This window comes from Seriola lalandi, unplaced genomic scaffold, assembly GCF_002814215.2.
Source record: "Seriola lalandi dorsalis isolate HSWRI2012SDOR001 ecotype SW California unplaced genomic scaffold, Sedor1 jcf7180002054579, whole genome shotgun sequence".
NCBI classification, from domain to species: Eukaryota; Metazoa; Chordata; class Actinopteri; order Carangiformes; family Carangidae; genus Seriola; species Seriola lalandi.
Genome location: NW_019525132.1, coordinates 2,148,704 through 2,170,315, shown reverse-complemented (window position 1 = coordinate 2,170,315; position 21,612 = coordinate 2,148,704). Strand labels below are relative to the sequence as shown.

Here is a 21,612-nt window from a genome sequence, read left to right as displayed (position 1 = left end):
TTCCTGTATCTTTGTCACATGGATTTTGCCACTGCCCCACCCCTTTAGGAGACTAGTGGCAGGTCCTGAGTCCATTCACTCAAATGGGAGACATGAACATGAGCACCAATTATGACAGATTCTTCCATCCCGTAATATCACCCAAGTGAACACCTGACCAATTTTTCACAGGCCACATCTCTTTCATATATTCTGAAACTAAAATGGCATTTCGCAAGATCTGGCAACACATATCTCTTCTCTCTGTTGGTTCTGGTCTGGTTTCACTGCAGTGCTGCCAATGTCACTTTCCAACTGGATAAACTGAAATTTAAATACTGTATGTGAAACCATGAATGAAAGTTAAAACTGAACTGTTTTTGGAGGGAAAAAAAGAGAGAATATTATTAGACTAGCAGATAAAAACAAGCGGCAAAATAGGCGTAAATTTGTACTGTATCGAGAGTTTATTATTTTGTGATGTTGTATTGTTTTGACACGGACAAGCAATAGTCCATCAGTGAGTGTTGGCTGTATTATCAGGACAATGCAGCTTTCTTTTCCAAAGGATGCAGACAGGTAAATAATAAATTAGCTATTGCACTGCTATTGTCACATTTCATATCAGCTGACCATGCCCACTTAAGAGACAGGAAATGTATACCATTTCATACAATTGCTGCAGCTTGTAATGGGTCATCATCTTTACAGAGCATCTTTTGTTTAACTCATTCTAACGGCCACAAATTTCACTCTTCACACATTACTGAGGTCTTCTTTCACACTATGTAACTAAGCAAACGGTCTCACACATTATGTTCCATGAGCCTCTGAGTGACAGAAGTACCATCCACCTGTGACATAGACTTCAATACAAATTCTGGACTGGATTATCAGAGGAAAACAGAAACAAGCTCACTCAATTTTCCAAATTTTTGACACCACAGACAAATACTTTACATCACTGCACACAGTCTCCAGTCTCTCACATGGGAGTTACAGTCCTTGACTTAATTTGAGAGGTCACCAACATCTGAGTGCAGTTGGCCACAAACAGCTGATTCAGATCAGTTGCTTAGACTCTGATGTTTGTTGTGTTTATCAAACACTTGACTGACATTTCTGTCACCCTGCTAGATACATGGGTTTACACACATTGCAACAGTTTTCACTGTCAGTACTCTTTTAGTACAGTTTTAATCTTTTCCAGAAGCCATCAATCCCACCGTAATTTCTTCAGAAATGTTTTAGTTACTTTGGAAAATGCCTTCTACTTCAAATGTACTTCTTTCCGTAAGCTTGAATCTATTGTCTTTTGGGCATTATTGTGGTTACATTTTTCCAAAACTGTAACTCCAAATAAATCCAATGTTTTATAAATATCATGTGCAACTTGAAACATTCTAACTTATTTGTTATTTTTATGCTTTTTGGGTTATCTGTCTGTCTGATCCGTGTGTCCCATTCTCGTTAATGTGATATCTCAGAAAGGCCTTGAAGGAATTTCTTCACATTTGGCACAGATCGAATCTTTTTCTTTTTTGTTAATATAATCAATATACATTTTTCAAAATTTCTGTATTTATTTTCCAGCCCCTTTATTGGATCATCTTACTCCACCAGCCATCTTCTCATCACTCCAGCTGCCAGTCTCGGGTAGATTGAGTAATTAGCTGAGCCTGAGTTCAATTTATTTTCTCTATCATTTAGTCACTGCCAGTTCCAAGTGTGCTACAGACTCTCCGCCCATTCCTCCATTACAGACTACCATGTGCCACCTCTATTGAACATTTCACCAAATAAGGCTCACCAAAACTAAAAGGCACCACAAATCAACCCGTAGCTCATAATTCACCAACTTGAGACAAGGAATGGCTTGAACCTGCAATTGCTTTTAACCACCAACCAAGACGAAGCAACTACATATCACCTACACATTCATAAAGGCAAAGTGCTTTGTATGCCCATCCATCTACCTCAGCCTCTTTCCTCAGCATCAGGATAATGACTATGATCCTTTTAAAAGTCAGTGTTTAGGCTTATGCAGAAAAAGTGTGGACTATTATACTGTTATAACACAGCATCATGACATGCCAGTTATGTTTCTCTTTTAAAGATTTCCTGCAGACATGTTTAAATTTAATTTTAATCAAATTCAATTATTTTGTTAATTGGTTTGAATGATTAAATTTTTATTTCCCTCCGGGGATTTATAAAGTCAGCTGTATGAGATATATGCTTTACTCTTCTCTGAGTCTTTCCACAAAAAAAGTTATTATGTAGCAAAAAATGACTAAGACTCTATAGTCGTATTGAAATATCCAGAATCCAGAAAACCGCGTGACGTATCCTATTTCACTGAAAAAGTCCACTCTCAGTATACGACCAAACTAGTTGTGATGTCACAAAATCATATTGTATGAGTATGTATTAAGGTGAGATTCAAGGTGAGCTCAGGGAAAGTTTCTCCCCTAAGCAGATAAATGTCTTCTGGTATGAGACTCTGCACATACTACAGAGAAGGTCAAACATCCAAGTGAAGTAACATTAAGCAAAACACATATTTCAATGGACAGTACAGCACAGCACAGATGTTTCTGACTAAGCCCAACTCAAGCTTTCTGAGCACTGCACACTCTCCAGTGTCAGTGTTTAAGCATGCATTGCATTTATTCTACTTATGCGTTGATAATGAATGCATGAACTAAAACGAATGCTGCTTTACTGTTTTTCTTCCCTGCAGTCCGTGAAGCTTTCACGATGACCACAAGATCTAATCAGCAAACCGAAAACGACCATGAAACTGTTGTAATTCTATAATTAATGATCATGTCTGATCACTTTCATCTCAGTATTTGTGAGCGGAACAATCCAAAGTGTGCACAGTTTGCAACAGTGCAAATGCATTAGGGATTAAGGGGCCTTGCTTCTTGTTGTGTATGTTTAGCCTGTTAAATACATACTGTGTATGCTTAACATTACAGCTGACCATTTTCTGAAGCATACTGCAAGTTTTTAGATTGATTTAAACAGCCATTGGTCTCAGTCTGGTAATCCATACACAGAACATCCATCTGTCTATTTAACTCAAAGTAATATAATCATTATGGACTAATGTCTTTCTGAGTACGAAATCTGCTCCATCAGTCCTTAGCAATGCAAGAAAAAAGCCTTTTTTTTTTTCTTTTTTAGTTTTTGTTCCTGGATTACAATTTTTTCACGACATACTGTAGCTTTTGATTGTAATGCACTGAGATCTTGAATGTCAGACTGTCCTTGAACACACCACCAAGCAAGAATTCTCAAAATGCTGCTGGTCCACCCCCTTATCTGCAGTACAACATGATGATAATGTAAGTGCGTTAAAATGTTAACTCTGGTTATATATGGAAACCAGTGGCTGCCTGAAAGGCAGGAAATCAATCTAAACTTTTTTGAAATGTTGTAGTATACGTATGTCAGTATACGCATATGTATACATGTTTACGTATATGCAGATGTAAACATGATTTGTAGTTTCTGATCTAAAATATGATAATCCTTTAATCCTATATGCATTTGAGCTGTGAACAGTGTGAGTGGAGTTAGCCCACATTAACACCCCTCTTTGTTTGTGTGTGTGTGTGTGTGTGTGTGTGTGTGTGAGTGTGTGTGTTCGCGTGCGTGCAAGCGAGCATGTGTGTGCAGCATTATGAACTATGCAGAGATCTATCTATCTATCTATCTATCTATCTTTTACAACATTCTCTCTCTGTCTCTCTTTATCTATATCAGTCTCTCTCTCCATCTCTGATTATGGTAATGATCTGATGTGCAGGCAGAGAAGGCACCTGTGCGAGGCTAACGTGAGACGACACCAATCTTTTCATCACAATGGGGAGCCCCAGAGACGAAAAGACTCACTTAAAAGGCGTATTTCAGGGTATTAATTGCTTGACATGGCTCACCCAGGTATGGGAAACCTTTCGTGTGGCAATTAAAGGACGAGAGGGGGGAAAAAACTGTGCTGTAGTCGGCCAAGAGGATGGCTGAAATATTTCAGAGTGTGTAACAAGTGGTGAAGTATTTCTAACAAAATCACGTGTCGTGAGCAGACAAAGTTACGGTAATTGAGTTAACCACCCCTCCTTACCCGTCGTTCTTTCATGGTGTGTCTGGTTCTGTATGTGAGTGGGAGTAATTTCACATGACCTGGAGTTTTCGCTCCAAAACTGCACTCTTTGGCTTTGACACTAATCAGTAAATGAAGTTTGTGAGAAAAGACAAAAGAGTGAGAGCCACAGAAAGATAAAGAGAGAGACTTGGAACTTAAACAGGCGCTCTGGAGCAAACTGAACGTGAATCATAGTCATAAAGAAGTACTACACTCACAAGAAATGGCCACCTGAGTTTGTGGTGGCATTGTAACATAGCGTGAACACATGAATCTACCTGACATGGTGCTTCACAGAAAACGCCATCTGTAGGTGTGAAAAGGTGAACTCTACCAATGCCATGGAAAAGACATAGTGTAGACAAAAGTGTAGACATTATCTACACTCTGACATGTACAACAGTAAGAAATACTGTTGAGTGTTGTGCTTTGTGATTCATAAAATTTTTAGGTATCTAAAATATTCTAAAATTTTACAATAACAGCTACATTTTTGTTTCTTTAAAGTTCTCAGTTCGTATAAATCTAGGTCTTATTTGAAGAGTCTGTTTGTCTGTTAAATTTTTCTTATGATTTTCTATATTGCCCCTGAGGGAATTACACACATTTAACACTCGCAATGTGTGAAAACCATGCACTTCCAAAATGTCATCTGATCATTAACCAAGAAAAAAACCCCATCCCCATTTTCAGTGGAGTGAGAATGACTTGTCAGATAAAGTTTAGATAAAGTTTCTGAAAAGTTTCTTTACCTTAAAAAATAGAAATTTCACAGCTCATTATCATCAAATTTGGAGATTATTTTGACTGGACATCAAAAAAATTAATTTAATTAATTAATTAAAAGGCACTTTTTTTAAAGTATTTTTTGTAGTTTTAGTGACATTTTACTTAAGTTTCAAAAGTCTGTACCAATACAGACATTTAGCAAGGACAGTAATGAGTGTATATTTTTCTGTGCTCCTTACGTCATCAAACTTAGTGCCTCTGCTATGTTTTAATCAAGTCATATTCCGTTCACATTTGTGGTACAGTGCTGTGCTTTGACTCTGTTTATTTTGATATTACCATTCCAAAAGGGTTGAATTGATTTAATACCACCTTCAATTTGATTAAGTGTAATGCCATTTAAATCCACATTATTCAGCTTTATTCAAAGTTTGACCCAGGTGCCTCTTTTTATTTTATTGTCATATGAAACTGAGTTGTCACAGTCCTGCCGCGGCGATCTGAAACAAGGCCTCTCTTTATCTGCAGCATTCAAACAGGCACATGACACAAACATATTGTTTGAAAATTTGATTTTTAAGTAACGTGAATGTAGTTTGAAGTCTGTGATATCAGAAAATGATTTGATTAAGTTACATTGAATGCTGTGCATCATATCACCATCACTGATGACGGCCAGCAGTACTAATATTGTTTCATAGTATGCTACAATATTATTACTTCACTTAAGCAACTCAGATGCCATAGCACAGATTCACTACATTCAGTATCAGTCGGTTACATCAGCACTCAATTTACTTCTGAAAGCATCAGCACAGCAGTAGGTGTGTCAGTTTCACTTACCTGTCCGTACCAGTTATATTCCAGCATTGTGACGACACTTGTGGCATTCACAAACAGACACAATAAAAGCTGTGCGTGTAAGTTCTTGGCACAACCAAAAAATAAATAAAACCTGTGGCCTGTTGCTCTCTTCTCTTCTCAACACAACTATACAACCCTTACTTTCCCCTGTGTGGAAGTGATGTCGTCAGGACTTTGGGGGGCCAGGCAAAAGCTAAGCCATTACACACATTTTTGTACACACGCATTGGCAAGCATACACACACACACACCCCTGAATCTCCTGTTGAATTTTGGCACTCCCAGGGCTTACGACCTGTTGATAATGAACCTGAACCCATTATTTTGAGTCAATGAATTGAAAGAAATAGGGCAAAGAATGAAAGCCACAGGGCCAATTAACGGCATTCTTTGATGTATTACCCTCGCTCGCCACTCAACCAGACCGCTCTGCGCCTTTTGTCTTTATCCCCTCTGTTATTCATTAATTATTCTGAGCGGGGTCAGAGTTCGTGTGGCTAATTGTGCAGACCGTCTCTCTTTGAGGATGGCAAAAGATTCGCCCAACACTGACACTCCCCCTAACTGTGCCCAGCCACCTTGAATTATGCCAATTATTCCAATTCTTTGATTTTTTTTCCCCTCCTTCTCTCTGTTCTATCATTGTACTAAGCTGTACCCCCGCCCCCCCTTTCTGACTTTTCATAGTTCAGTCTCCATCACTGGAATCTCTCACACACATACACACACACACACACACACACACACACACACACACACACACACACACACACACAGAGAAACAAATACATAGTATTTTGGCAAGGATCTTGGGTATCTGAGGTGGACTCAGGACAGGTAGGGTCTTGTCAGGTTAAAGTAGCTAATCACTGTCAGGTCACCTCAGACCACTTCTTCACATTAAGAATTATCTTTTACACTCAGTTCTACACTTTGTCGCACTGTGCATCTCTAATGTTGTTATGAAGCTACTAAAAACATTAAAACAGCCTTACTACACCGCATTTATCCATTACAAGGAGTTATAAAAACACAGTTTTACTTTGTAAGGTCTTGCCTTTAAGGTCTTCACCTTTTTGACGAGAGTTAGAAGAGTTACATGAGAACACAGATGCCACTTTCATGTTTCCACACTAAATATGAAGCTATAGCATTCAGCTGATGGTTTAAACGTAGGCTAGTTCTGCATATAAGCCCCATGAAAAATACAACTTATCATTGTTACTCTTTAGTTGCTTGCACAGAATAAACAAACAAAATTTCATGTGTTAATTGGTGAGCCTATGAGGTCCTGGTAGGTTTTTTATTTTTTTTTAACCTTTTGACCTTTTGAGGTAGGTGTTTTCAATGGTTATGCTAAGATAACAGCTGCTGACTGTTGCATCATATTTAGACATGAGAGATAGCATCAGTCTTGTCATCTAACTCTCATCAAGAATACAAATAAGCATATTTCCCAAAAAGTCAAACTATGCCTTTTGCAAAAAAGTTTGATATTTGGAAAACCTCTTCTTTTTTTCAGAAACACACTCCTTTTAAAACATATGTCTTCAAACTGAATGAGGTCTTGTTTCCCATAACTGCTGAAAAGAGTTTGTGCCTCTGGATTTTTCACAGTCTGAGCCACTTGTAACGGGCCATTGGAAACGCATTACTTAGTTAAGGATGAAAATTAACTATTGTGAGTCACATCACTGTTCTTAGCTCCATTTTTACAGAATACCCAGCTCTTATCTCTAATGGAGTAGGGAATAGGTGCAGGAAATACAAAACATGGCTTTTTAATTTAGGCATATACTGTACTGTATATTCTCATTTCAGTTATGTGTCTTTTACTTTCCGTGGAAAATAACTAGTTGTGTGTCTGCTACAGAGGAAAAACACAGGAAAATACAGGAAACAAAGGCAATGCCATTCTGCAAGTGATATCAGAGGAAAATGGGCGATTAGGTAATTAGATTAGGAAAAGTCTATGAAGAAAACCCCTCTTTAACATGATTAGGAGAACTGACAGCATATAATGGTTTAATTATCTGTCAGGCAGTTTATAAGTCCCTTTATCTGAATGAATATGGAGGATTGTATCACAGATGTTTTTAAAAGGTCTCCTGAAGCAGACTCCACAGTATACTACACTGTCAAAACCAGCAAGAAAACTTACTATTGAAATACTTTTTTAAAAAAGTAAAAAATGTCACTGGTTATTTTCTTGACTGAAACTGAAGTATCATTCTCATCTCTTCATGATTCAAGAAAATGACTTGAGTAACTTATTAAAGTGGGCTTTTTTTTTTTTGTTATTTCATCTGAAGATTTATGGTCTAAATGTCTCCCAATCAACTTTCCTACAGAACAAGCTTTTTTTTTACCTGCAAGATCTTAAATAACTTTAAAACTCAAAGTGATTTATCTTAGAGCATTTGACCTTTTCTCTCTTAATTGTTGTGTTTAAGAATTCCATGAAAAATGTACATGACTGATGATAATATATACTTCAGTTAGAAATGAATAAGATGGCGCTCGCGTTATATTGGCTGACATGTATGTAGATATGTACTGTACTGATTTAATTTGTAACGTAACACACCTGCAGTTGTAATGCAGCCCACTCCATAGTACACAATACTCTTTGGCTATCATCTGTTTCTGTCCACAAAAATACTTTTTGATATTTCTTGACAACAAACGACCAAACTACATTAAAAGTAACATTTTAAAATTGATAACTATGAGCAAATTTTTCACAATTTTCATCAACTGATAAAAACAAAAAGAAAGATGGATTAATGGACCAATGAAGTAATTACTGTTTTAATACAAAGTTATATATGCATCTGTATGCATCTGCAGAATCACACATTGCATATAGAGACTAAAGCTTTACTGACAATGACTAAAATATCAAATCAAATCAAATATAAAAATATATATCAGTCTCATATAATAATAAAACCATGATTAATCTGTTAACTCAGTGCTACTACTTTAAAAACCTAGATGACATCTGCTTTGTCATTTCCAGTTAGATATCAACTGTCTCTTCAGTACCTTGGTTGCCTATTTGTCTTTCAAGAAAGGGGGCCATGTAAGATCACTGAAAGCCTATGCTAACCTTTTGTCTCTCAAACCCCTTTGGATGTGTTTTCTTCAAAGGGAGTCCCATGTAGCACCGCTGGCTATGGGCAGCCATGAAAGGTTAGGTCCTCAGGCCATGTCTGTGTCACTGACGCCACTGGCTAAACACTGTGTCCCACTCTGACCTCCTTAAATTGATGTGCGTGTGTGACTGTGTGAAGCTTTGCCTATCACAACAGCTCATCTTGTCTTTCAGCAGGGAACCAAAGGGGGGAGAGACGTTAACAAAGGGCCTCGATAAGATCATGTATTAGCCACAAGCCAAAAACAAGAAGGATTCAATGACATGACAAGCTTTTTGATTTATTTTAGGGCCTAGCCTTGCATTTCCTACTGTCTTTTGGCATGAGAACATTTCACTGTAGATCATATCTTGTGGTTGCCTTTCTTAACAGGAAGTTTTTGATGGAAGTACAGATATCTGTAAAGCAATTGAGACTGAAAGTGCTGGTTTGGCTTTCTTATGTCCCATAAAAAGTTAAGGAACGTTAGATATATTTGCAGTGCACACTATTACTACTACATTTTGTGTGTATCTGCAGTATGAAATTTCAAATTCAAAACAGCTCAGCTGCATTCCTTCCTTCATTTTACGATGACAATTTCATTGCAAAAAAAATCAGATTACCCCTGATATGCTTAATGAGTATACTATATCCCTCTAGTTTGACTATCTCAAATCCACTGCACGTGCTGACATTCAGATGAATCACAAATACATTTAAACCTCAACATTTTTGTGGGTGGTGATGAAATCAGCCCAGTCCTGGATCTTACACACGGCACGCTCTTATGTGCAACCCAAATGACAGGCACACAGGGAGGGCCAGTAGAGAGACTGACACAACAGGGCTTTGGATAGTCAATTGGCCATTTGGACTATGAAGGGTGTTGCTGTACCTGGGTGGTGGGTGGCAGTCAGAATGAATATGGCAGGAGATAATAAAAATCTATCTAACTCGATGATAGCGAGTTAAATCTACCGCTCTCTCTTCTCTTTCTTTTTTCTTCTATCTCTGCCTCCATCGCACCTCGGCCAAGTTGCAACTTCTTTCCACTTTATCCATTGTTTCAAATTAAAAGCCCTAGGCAGACTCATGTAATTGCAACATTATGACATTTTATGTATGTATATAAGGGAAACAATGGTTTATTACACATTGATCATAAACACCTACAGACACACAAACACACTAGGGGTTCCTGAATACCAATTATGTTGTTCTTGTTACCCCCTCTGAGCTTATCTAGCCTCCGGGGAGACCTCCAGCCCACCCCCTCCCTCTTCCTTAAACACAGAACCCCAAACCCAGTGGGAAACCTCCACTGGTCCCAACACACAGTCCCTGTTTACCTGCTCCCTGATACACCCTGTGCCCTTCCCCAGACACACACTAACACTACTACTCTCGACACATTGTACCTTTTTTTGCCCCCTTTTGAATCCTATTAGTGCGTGAACTTAGTTTAACTGAAAAAGACTGTCGACTTCACTCAATTAGGCCTAATAGGATTAGGTTGCTGGTATGGGCCTGGAGGTTTAAATAGGAATGGAATTTTGGCAGACACCTGTTCCATCCATTGCATTAATCTTATAAAGGCTATGGCGTATGCAGGGGCCCCGTTGATGCCCGGGGTTGAATGATTGGATGAATGGCTGAACTAGGTGCATGGTTTTCAATCCTGATGGTATTAGTACGAGAGGAAGTGTGGCCCAGTGGTGAAAGAGGACATCACTGAATCAAAAGGTTGCAGGTCTTGAAGCCAATATGTTGGTAGTTGAAATAGGCACTAAATCTACTTTAAAACACACTGTCATGATGTTCTATAAAAGTAAATACAATATTATTTAATATTATTTTAATACAATTTAGTGTCGTCATTTGACTTATTGTGCATGTTTTTGGACTGTGGGAGGAAGCCAGAGTACCTGGAGAGAACCTACGCAGGCACAGGGAGAACATGCAAACTCCACACAGAAAGGCTCCAGGCCCGGGATTCGAACTGCCAACATCTTGATGATCATCTTATATATGATTTTGCCTACATTTGGTATAGTTCTATGTATATAAATATGAGATCAATATCCTTATTGATATTGTAATATTGATTTCATTCAATCATCCAGCCCGAGCTTGGATAGGGAACATTTGCACTTTTTAAGAGGATTCAATATTTTCATTTGTCTTACTGTATGAGTATAATGCCATGTTCCCATGTATCGCACAGACTGGACAACAATAATTACCCATTAACAGATCATTACAAATACTGTATCTATTTTAGGCTTAAAATTCCATTTATCTGCTGTGACTACACAGCTGGAAATGGAGATAACCATTTTGGGATAATGTGTCAACACTCCCAAGGTGGAAAAATGTGAGGTTTCCCCATTCTTCCTATTCTGCTGAATTGTCATGAATGCAGCATTAGCTTCCATTTTTGTCAGTGATTCATAGCAGAAACACTTTATCCATACAGTCACCCTAGTCCGATGAACCTCTGTGAAAACTGTCAGAATTGCTTAAGATATAATGGTCAAAAACACTGCCACAGGACACAAACCATTTCTGAAGATGTTTAGGATGGTGGCGGAAGGGAAGGAAGGCGTAAACGTAAAGAGATGGGGACAGATAAGAGCGGGGGTAGAGAGTAGAGGGCTTGATGAGGCCTATGTTGTTAAGATAATTACTAACAGTCATTGTCTCTTAATACAGAGAGACGAATGGTCTTTTACCATGGCACTGATTTCTTTACTGCTTGATCTTGGCCTAATCACTTGAGCGCGTATCCCATCCACTTATTTGAGATATGAATAAACATTTTGGATTGTAATTTTAGGTTTTTATCCTTGTATAAAGCAGGTACGCAACTGAATATGATGGTGTATACAGACTGTATAAGTTAATATAGCATTAAAAGAATTGAGTTGCCTAACACATCATAAAAACAACAGAACAGAACAACATAAAATAGCTTAAGGAAGGTAAAAACATGAGGACAGTAAGTCTATAGAAGTGACATTAGAGAGTGGTCAAGAACAAAAAGAAAAAAGAAAAACATCCTGAAGTAATTACAAAATCTGGAAGCACTAATGGCAAAGGTGCGATCAAGTTTTCAGTCTAAACTTGGAAAATTCAATTAGGGGCCAATCTGAGGCCCCAGACAGGCTGCTGAGGTAAAAATAGTTTGTACCGCCATCTTTCCCATCTACTCAAGGTGAGGTGAAATCATGTAACAATCACTGGCCTCCACTGCCTGTGTCTATACCAACCAGAGAAGATAAGATGCAGATAATGAATCAGAATTAGGCATCAGAAAACCTCGCTCAACTTTTGCCACATTGCAAAGGGGTATCGTAAGGCGAGGAGGTGCATTTGCCAATCAAATACAAGCCAGCATGCATTGTAACATGAACACCATATTTCTAGTGTTTTCCCGGCAATCTCCCCGATGAAAGATAAAAGTTGCTGCCAGAATACTTTCCAGAGTTGTAAAATTCTGTCTCGTAGCACAACCCTGTCTCCAAGAAATTACTTTTTTATAAAGAACTAAAATAGTTTTTTCCAAATTACACTGTGGTGACAAATGCAACTGTTTTTGAGTGAAGGAAGACCTACATTTATGTACTGCACCACACTTGCTATGAGGTGGTCGGGGTTGGCGATGGCACATAAAGCACAGGACTATGACTCTAGAGCCTGTGGTTTGCTTCCAGAGAAAAAGAAACAAAAGCATTGTGGTTAAGGTTAAGATCGTGGTTAATAAACACAGTTTGTCTCAAGTCACTGTTTACATTTTCTGTATTAAACCAGACCACAATCTTTTCCAAATGCTGCCAGATCCTAATAATAAATAGTTGTTATGAGCGGATATTGTATTGCAAGACCAGATATTTAAACAAAATAAATACATTGTCAGTGAACATTTTACCGATGTGTTCGGATCTGTTAATTTCCTCATTATGTAAATAGCGAATATAATCCAGTCAGCATCACGTTTCCCTCAAAACATATTTGCTTTTGCAAATTAGTTATACTATGAATGTATTCTCTAGGAGACAGCATTGCAAAGCGTTTTAAACCGCTGTGCTGTGTGTTGGTAAAATTGGGCTGGAAAATAGTGCTGTTAAGGAAGCCATCCTTAATATTTTGTATGACTGGTGTACATCTTTCCCAAATACTTCCTTTCTACAGCAAAGAGCAGAAGAGTCAGAATCATATTTTAAATATAGAGAAGGACTGCTCATCTGTCTGCACAGGTGTAATTTTAAGATGTTCATGTGGCTGTTTTGCTCTGTATTTGTGTTATAACCTCAACATGTCAGTTTCAAACTCAGCTACAGATAGGAATTTGGATTGACCCATGAGATGTTTTAGTATATCTTCTCCAAAGTATAATTCCAGTGGCAACATGAACAAGCTAGTTTCTAAAATGCAACATCTTTACCTGTTCTCTACCATCAGCACAACCAAAAAGCATTATGGTATGCATATGTTTCCAAATGTATTACCAGATTTTAACAAATGCCCGTGAGTGTAGTCAATCCTCTTCGTTACTAATTACCATTCTTCCCAGGGGTGTCATACCAAGTCTCATACCAACACCTCACAATGTCTTTCCCGGAGGTCTCTCCATGTCGTGTTGTTTAGTGAATAGCTATCTTGGTGGCCTTGAACCCCCCCCCCCTCTAGTGCCCCCACCTCAAGGGATTATGATATGTTTTATCCAGAAGTAGTCTGTGTTCTTGTTCTGTGTGTCAATTATGGGGACAGTCTAATGGCTTTATCTCTGCTGTTGTGAGGACAATCGGCATAGGGAGGGGTCAGGGGTGAGCTGGAGGGCCGGCGGTGTCTGTGTGTATGTGTGTGTTGTGAGGATGGAGTTATGTCCAGTGTGAGGCACTAAAGAATTTAACATGAAGCATTAAGAGGGCTATTCTGTCTAATCCTATTAGTGTCCTAGATAACCCTTTCATATCAGAAGAGGTCAGGGGAAAGACCTCTGTGAAAAATCTCCCTGAAACCAGCAATTCCATCATCCAATCATATGAAAAAAAGATGACATCTCTATCTTTCTGACATCAAAAGGTAGTTGCAGATCTCTAAGTATGTATTAGGCCAGGTTCCATAAAGATACTTAGACATAGAAATCTAGCCATTAAAATAGCGATAGCATCACTTTTCACTTTTTTTAATATAGTTTTTTTTTTTTTTCTGAAAATTTAGGTTTCATTTCATTTTAAGTCGAGCATGAAGATTCCAGCACACTGTATCGGTTCTGAGCTCTACTAAAATAAAAGACTATTAGAGTATAACAAACCAATGTTTCCTTTATACATGTTAACGTCAGTTCCAAGCCAACAGCTTTTAAAAAGAAAAAAAAAAGCTGTATTCATTAGCTTCCTAACTGCAGTACATTACCTATATGTAGTTCTTCTTATATTATTAATGTTTCTAGCACATTGTTCCATCTTTCTGAATTATTACACAGGACTTCTGTCTGTCTCTATTCCTTCATTCATGCATGCACCCAGTCCAGCAGGCAAACAGCAGTCCAGCCAGCCCAGGCGCTCAGCCAGTCCAGATGGGTGGTCCAAACCAATCATCACTGCTCTCCCATGCTTTGGCCTGCTAGTGTCCCTGCTGCCCTGACACCCTCCTTCTTTTCTTTGCTCCCTCCCTGTCTCATGCATTCCTCTTATTTCCTCTCCTCTTTTTCTTCACATCAGTCCTGGCTCCTTCCCTTTTCCTTGCTGGCTGTTTTCTCTGCCACATTTTCCCTCCTCAATATGTTTTCAATCTTCCTCCTTTTGTCTTTAATTTATTCCCCTTAATATCTCAGGTTCTATTTTTCCATTTCCACCCGTGCGTTAGCAACAACATTAGCTCCTCTTCCTCACCTGTCTGTCACTGAGCTGGAGTTGACCTTGTGGATGGGCCGAGAAAGAGTTTTCCGATGTGAATCAGTCATTTGATCACGATGTTTCGTTGTAACAGGAATGAGAACAAGACAGGCAAAGTGCGCTTGTCAAACCACTGCTTTTGTCTTTGATTGCCACAGTGAGTACAAGCTGGCCAGTTCAATTTATGGAAATTTTCGCAACAGCACAGTGAAGTTATGAGTCTGTTTCCACTATGACTCACAGGCTCTGCCATGGATATTAGACAAACAAACCTTGAGTTGTAGTGTGTAAAGAGCCATTTACCCACAGTGTTGTATTTGACAGCAGTTTCAGAACACACCAGATTTAGTTTGGAACATACTACGGGTCTAACTCAACACTGTTTGTGCAACTCAAAAGAATAGACTGAAGATATTATCGACTCAAAGCAAGTTTCATCATAAAGAACCTTCAGAATATATAAGTAACTTTTCCTATGATCCTCCACAGAAAGTCATTTCAGCATTTTGAAACACTGTGGTTTTTTATCACCATATTAGGTCAATTATGAACTAAATTAATTCTCAGGAAATGGATAGGACATAGGTAGTTTAATATGCATCATTTATAGTCTGGGAAGATATGAAATTAGTATGTGAAATCTGGAGTTCAGTCATAATAGCACCAGAGAGGTAATTCTCCAGGCAAAAGTAGAGTGCCATAGTCCTTTGGGGAAGGACTCTACCCCCAACATCTCCACTTGCATCCACCTAGCCACTCTTCCTCTTGCCTTGAAGGGGGGCAGCTCATACCTCGAGGCAGATATCGACTCACAAACACTCACACGCATTTGCACATGCACACAAACACACACATCACACACAAGGCCAACTTTAGCACATGAAAGGCCTCCTACAGAAGTGAAAAACATACTGCAACAATGCTTTGAAGTCTATCAGTCATCCAACTAATGTGGGGATGTTTTCTGTTCCTCCTCCTCTAAAAGTCTGATTCATATCTCCCTTCCAGAAATTCCCTCCCTAAAGCCTAAGAGACATCCGATCTGGGAGTTATTTGGCTCTTTTCACAATAGCCCCGACGTATCCCAAACATACAAAATTCAGTCTCACTTTTGCATCAAAGCAATGCAGGAAAATAGATGTGATTTTTTTAAATCCCAAATGAGGCCTGCAATCTTTGTGAAATCTAAAAAAAAAAAAAAAAAAAAAGAACTCAACCACAAGAGAATGCAACAGTATGCATACATTGAATGGTATACAGTAATTGCAGTAGCCAGTTATGGCTCAGTGATCTGTCAGCACATTGTGTGTGTGGGGTGTTTTAGTTGCCTGGACAATAGTGCTAAAATCCCCAGAGACAGAATTCCAAAGAAATGACCCCTAAAACACAGAGTTCATTCAAATGGTTCCTGACGCATGTGAACAACAGCGATATGGTCACAATCAGGCTAGTATGTATGTAGTGGCAGATGGTTACACATATACTGTAAGAAGACATGTGTTTCCATTGTAAGCAGCATTTAAAAAGAATAATACAAATAAAATATGTAGTTTTCTAAAGCAGTGATCTCACCCCTGTTGCGTTTTTTTTTTTTTTTTTTTTTTCAAAGGCCTCTAAACAGCTGTGATGAATAGACTACACAGTATGTCATTGATGTTGTTTACAGGCGACAAGCTGGAGGAGGGTCAGCAGAGGAGGCCTGCTGAGTTTACGACCTGGTTGGGTTTCATATTTATGACAGCTGATGCATTTGATGGAGCTCTGTAATTAAACTTTTTTTTTTTAACCTGACAGTTCAGTAATTACTTGTGGTGATATACAATTTGGGCTATTAGGGGAAGCGCAGGGGCAAGAGAAAACTCACATTAACCGTGGAAAACTCACATTAACCGTGGATCTTTTAAACTGGAGCAAACTGGACAAAGATCACAGCTCTTTGTCTGCTCGCCATATAAGTGTAATGTGAAAAGATTGAGAGGAACAAAGGGAGTTTAATGCACCAAAAACAGACACAGGACATACCAGCAACAGGCATGTGGAAATATATCAAAATAAGGATTTGTTCTGATCTTTATAAAAGTGGAATTTGAATATAACATAGATGGAAACCTATATTGGTGAACCATTTATGCAAAGCCCTGAAACAAAATATGGTTAGTTATAACAGAAGTATCTGAAATGGCCCCTTTAAGTTTTGTCTTATGATATGTTACACGTCACTGTTATAAATGTTCATTTTTAGCTATGTGGCAAGGCTGCAGGGATCAGTGAGTCATCCCACCCACCTTGGTCCTGAAATATCTCAACAAATATTTGATGGCTTTTATTGATATTTTTGTTCAGATGATCATGTTCCCCGAAGGATGATTGCTACTGATTTTAGTGACCCCTTGCCTTTCCCTCTAGTGCCACCATGAGGTTGACATTTTCTGATTTTTAGTGGAATGTCTCAATAAAACCCGATTCGCACATTCATGTTCCCCTCAGGATGAATTGTACCGACTTTGATAATCCTTTCTGTATTCATCTACCACCATCATCAGAATAGAACAGTAGTAAAATAATAAAATAATATTTGCAAAACTAATGCCATTCTTATCAGCCTCAGCTGTACCTTGTGTTTAGTGCTAGTTAGCAAATGAGAGCCTGTTAACATACAAAACTAATGTAAATGAAAATGTGAACATTACATTTGCTAAGTAATAGCATGTCAGTATTGTGATAGAACGCTCTGTGCCTGCAAACAGCCACACATATCTGCTAGCATGGCTGTAGAGTCTGAGTCTTGTTCAGACATAATTAAGTTACCAATAATGGTTTGAATCTGATTTATTAATTAACTTTCAACACTCTGATTAGGACAGTGTTACCATGATGTTCTGTTGTGTCTACCTACCGTCCATGTGTTTTGGGATTGGTACCAAGCGGGGTGTTGTGCTCTGGTGTAGGCTCCACCGTAGGGACCCTGGGAGCGAGAATAATGAAGGGTGCCGCTGGGACGAGGGGGGTGGAACTCAGGCCAGCTATGTGGATGTGGTTCAGAGTTATATAATTCCTGTATGTCTCTCTGACTAATCACCCACTGGTTGTTTGGACCGGAGCACGACTGGAACATTTCTGACATCCCGAAACTGTATCTAAGCAAAAAAAAAAAAAAAAAGGAAATAACAATTAGTCAGTAAATTAACCAATTATGTAATGAAATTGTTATATTATCCTTATTAAATCATGATTTATTCTTGAATTTCTCAGTGGATAACTTATTTAGGAGAGGGAAACGAGAGGGCAGAAGGGAGATGCACGGGTGGATGTGGTTGTGTGTGTGTTTGTGCATTTGCCAGTTTGCATGCATTTCTGATCATGAGTAAAAACTGTGTTCCACTGAGTGTAACAATGGATGCCATAGTTTCCCTGGTTGCTAATCTTGAAAGCTGGACAGTTTCCTATTACAACATTAAAGGAAAACTTTGCAGCACACATCAGCACATATTAGTCACAGGGTGGTATGTGGTGGTCTGTCATGTCCACAATACACTAATGTTCTCTGAAGCCATTTAAAGCAGAATCCTTTTCTTCTGCATCCAACTGGCTTGGGCCTATTTACCATCAATGGATACCCAAAGAAGTACATTAACTGTATTGACTATGCCTTAGCTCCTATTGGAACTTTGTGCTTGGGAGCTTCACCATCTGCTGTCAAAAAATTTGAGAACTTTAAGAAATTATCAACTTTCCAAAGGAATCTTGCCCAGAACTGCAGGGGATAGGGAGAAGTCATCGACAGCCAGTGGTCCCAAGGGGAGCCAAGGGCACAAGTATGAAAGTAAGTAAGTACTTCATATCTAAATTACAATATTTGAGTGCAAATTAGCTGTCACTGCCAGTGGAGTACTAATGGAGAATACATGCAAAATAGGAGACTCATACATTTGCTACAATGCAGAACTGATTGAACACATAGAGAAGGTAGCTTAAAAAAGAAGAATGTGTGTGATTATAATCTTGGTGTCTAGTTTCTGCCTCTCTCTCTCTCCTTTCTCCTTCTCCCTCCTCAAGTGAGAGGTTAATTGGCAAGGCATATGGCCGCCTGGCTGTCCAAGCACAGTGCAAACAGCGTTTAATTGCCTTTATTCTGTCACCAACATTGCAGAATACCTCCGCTGCAGAGTTTGCCAGGCAGTTCTAGGCACTGTGTAAAAATGTGTAGATGACGTGGACCGGGCCTGAGAAAACAGGTTTTTGTAAAACGTAGAGACGGGGTTTTGTTCACCTAGCTGCATTCCTACAAGAACGGTCATTTGGAACAACTGGTTTGTTTGTGTGGGTTTAGCCTGAGTCTTTGTCTGTGATTTGTGAGCTTCACTGTTAACCCATGGGCAAGGCATCTTTCTTAAATAACAATTAACTGGCTTAACACATGGAGAGTGTTTTATGGGTTTGGGAATGTCACTCAACCAGGCTTTTGTCACCCAGTTACCCCTCCGCCATTATTAACCCATAATGGGTGTAGTCCGGTCAAATGGTTCAGGGTCAGGAATAAAATACACACCTTCAGGGATTATATTTGAATGTCCTACATTTAAATTTTACTGCCCATCCAGAACTTAATTTAGAATCGTTATTTTATTAACTGTATCAATGCAGATTTTTAGCTGTAATTTAAATTAAATTATATTCTAAATTTTCTTATTTTCGGGAGGCATAAGGGACTCTGATTGGAATAATATGACCACTGGCAATGGAGAGCAGCAAACTTCCCTGACATATGGTTTGTGGATAACTGAACACTTTTCCCTACCTGGGTTTAAGACCAGTCTGAGCTTTTGTTATGAACAATGAACACTGGTTTTTCTAATAACTCCAGGTTTAACTACTTCCTATCATTTATCATCTTCAGTGTAAAACATTGCAGTTTACTTTGGTTAACAGTTAACAGTCACATATTAACCCCAAACCAACAGTCCAGTGTGAACAGCTAAATGCAGATTGTAAACTGAACCTGTATTCATGATCTCAAGTCCTACACAGGGTTTGTGTGTGAAAGTGTTATAAGTGAGGAATGTTAATCCACTGTTGGCAGCACTGGATGAGGCAGCTGCCTTCCAACTGTCATTCAGCAAATAAAAATCCTCTTTCGTAAAATGTGTGCCTCTGGAATTTTCAAATTACAAGTTCAGTTCCTAAAATTCAGATTTTTAATCTGAATTTCACCTTATTTAGTTGTTCAATATTCACATGACACATTTAAATACAGTTTCCATTTATGCGTTAATCCTCTTGCATTTAGCTCTTCCCTGTTTGTGATCTCAACATTCCTTACACAGAATGTAAAAGTAATCCACTAGAGAGTCCGATTAATACTCTTATACTTTACTGATCAGCATAGTACTTGTAACTCGTATACTTGTAACATTTTCTTTGTGTGTGTGTGTGTGTGTGTGTGTGTGTGTGTGTGTGTGTATGTGTGTGTTTTCACTAGCGTGCTTGAGAATGTGTTTGTTTCTATTTCCATTGTTTTGTCTGTCTTTACTTCTCCATTTCCACCGAACTATAGAAGTACTACTACTAGAAGTCTGTGAAGTGTTCCTTTAATGAGCATCCTCAGGCCACGGCAGCATTGTCTCTCATTACTAAGGACTAACATTGGTTGTTGCAGTTAATCTCATTTAATTTATTCACTAATCAACATTTGGGAAGCCACTTTTTAAGACATGATCTAGATCATTTTCACATCTGGTTTAATGTAAATCTTGACCAACTCTGGTGTTCTCCTCTCCTCCTTAATTAGCTCACCTTATCCACAGTGGGTCATTATTTATTGTCCGCTGAATGACCACGTAATGCTATAAACAGTGTGACTGTGATGTCCTGAACTCAAGATACCAACACCTTATGATCACCTGGTTGTTCAACAAATGGTCCCCCTGTTTGACTTCCTTTTATTCCAACTGAGAACTGACGGTTAACTGAAGGCCTCCTGCTGCTCTGGATGTTTACAGATACACAAAGCCTTGTTGTTGCTGAAAGACAACAGACAACAGTGCTGCACTGCTTATGCTCCAGGCCTGGTTCCAGTCTCCAGTTCACCCACCTACCCACCCACCTACCTACCTACCTACCTACCTACCTTCCTACCTACCTGCCCACCTACCTACATACCCATCTTACAGACTTACAGACTTACACAAATCCTCACCCACCCACGTGGAGACAGGAAGTTTGGAGTATCATTGCTGAGGATTTTCTCAGTGTCTGTGTCACAGCTGAGAAAACACACACACACACACACACACACACACTGACGTTTGCCTCATTAAAACCTTTCCCATAGATGTACTACTTTGTACAGCTCTCCACTCATCATCACCTCCAATCCGCTCAACCCTTGCCTCCTTTTGAGCTCCACTATTTATTTTCATCAAGGCCTCTCTCTCTCTCCTTCCTTCTCTCTATGTCTCTCGCTCTCCCTCTCATCCACAGTGGACTTTGTTGCTGGGCTGTCATGTATTGAAGCACCTATTTATTTGCTTTTTTCACCGCTAATTCTCTCGTATTGTCCCTCCCGGCGTCCCATCGCGTCGGGAACAAGGCCGCGGCAAGAGTTTTGCTCCCTGCGCTGAAGACATGAGTCAGTGAGCCAAGATAATGATGAAGAGCTCAGACACACAGGAGATCCAGCCTCTATCACTGATCACACCGGCAAAGTCCTCTTAGCATACACCCCCTCACACAAGGTCATTATTCCAGAGAGTATTGGGTTCGCGTGAAGAGCTGAGGTCACCATTTAGAGCTGTGTTTCAAAACCTGCGTGGTTCAGCTGTTTCTCAACTGTTTGCTCTCATTCCTG

At 39.1% G+C, this 21,612-nt stretch overlaps 1 protein-coding gene across 4 annotated transcripts in view; it reads right to left on the bottom strand.

Moving 5' to 3' along the window:
* tfec (transcription factor EC) overlaps nucleotides 1–21,612 on the bottom strand; it is a 46,555-nt gene that overhangs the window by 22,286 nt on the left and 2,657 nt on the right. For all 4 annotated transcript variants that reach the window (XM_087177056.1, XM_023417926.2, XM_087177057.1 and 1 more), the window contains exon 2: nucleotides 17,662–17,902. In XM_087177056.1, coding sequence (XP_087033182.1) covers nucleotides 17,662–17,889 — 228 coding nt within the window. In that variant the 5' untranslated portion in view covers nucleotides 17,890–17,902. The remainder of the gene's footprint in view (nucleotides 1–17,661; nucleotides 17,903–21,612) is intronic.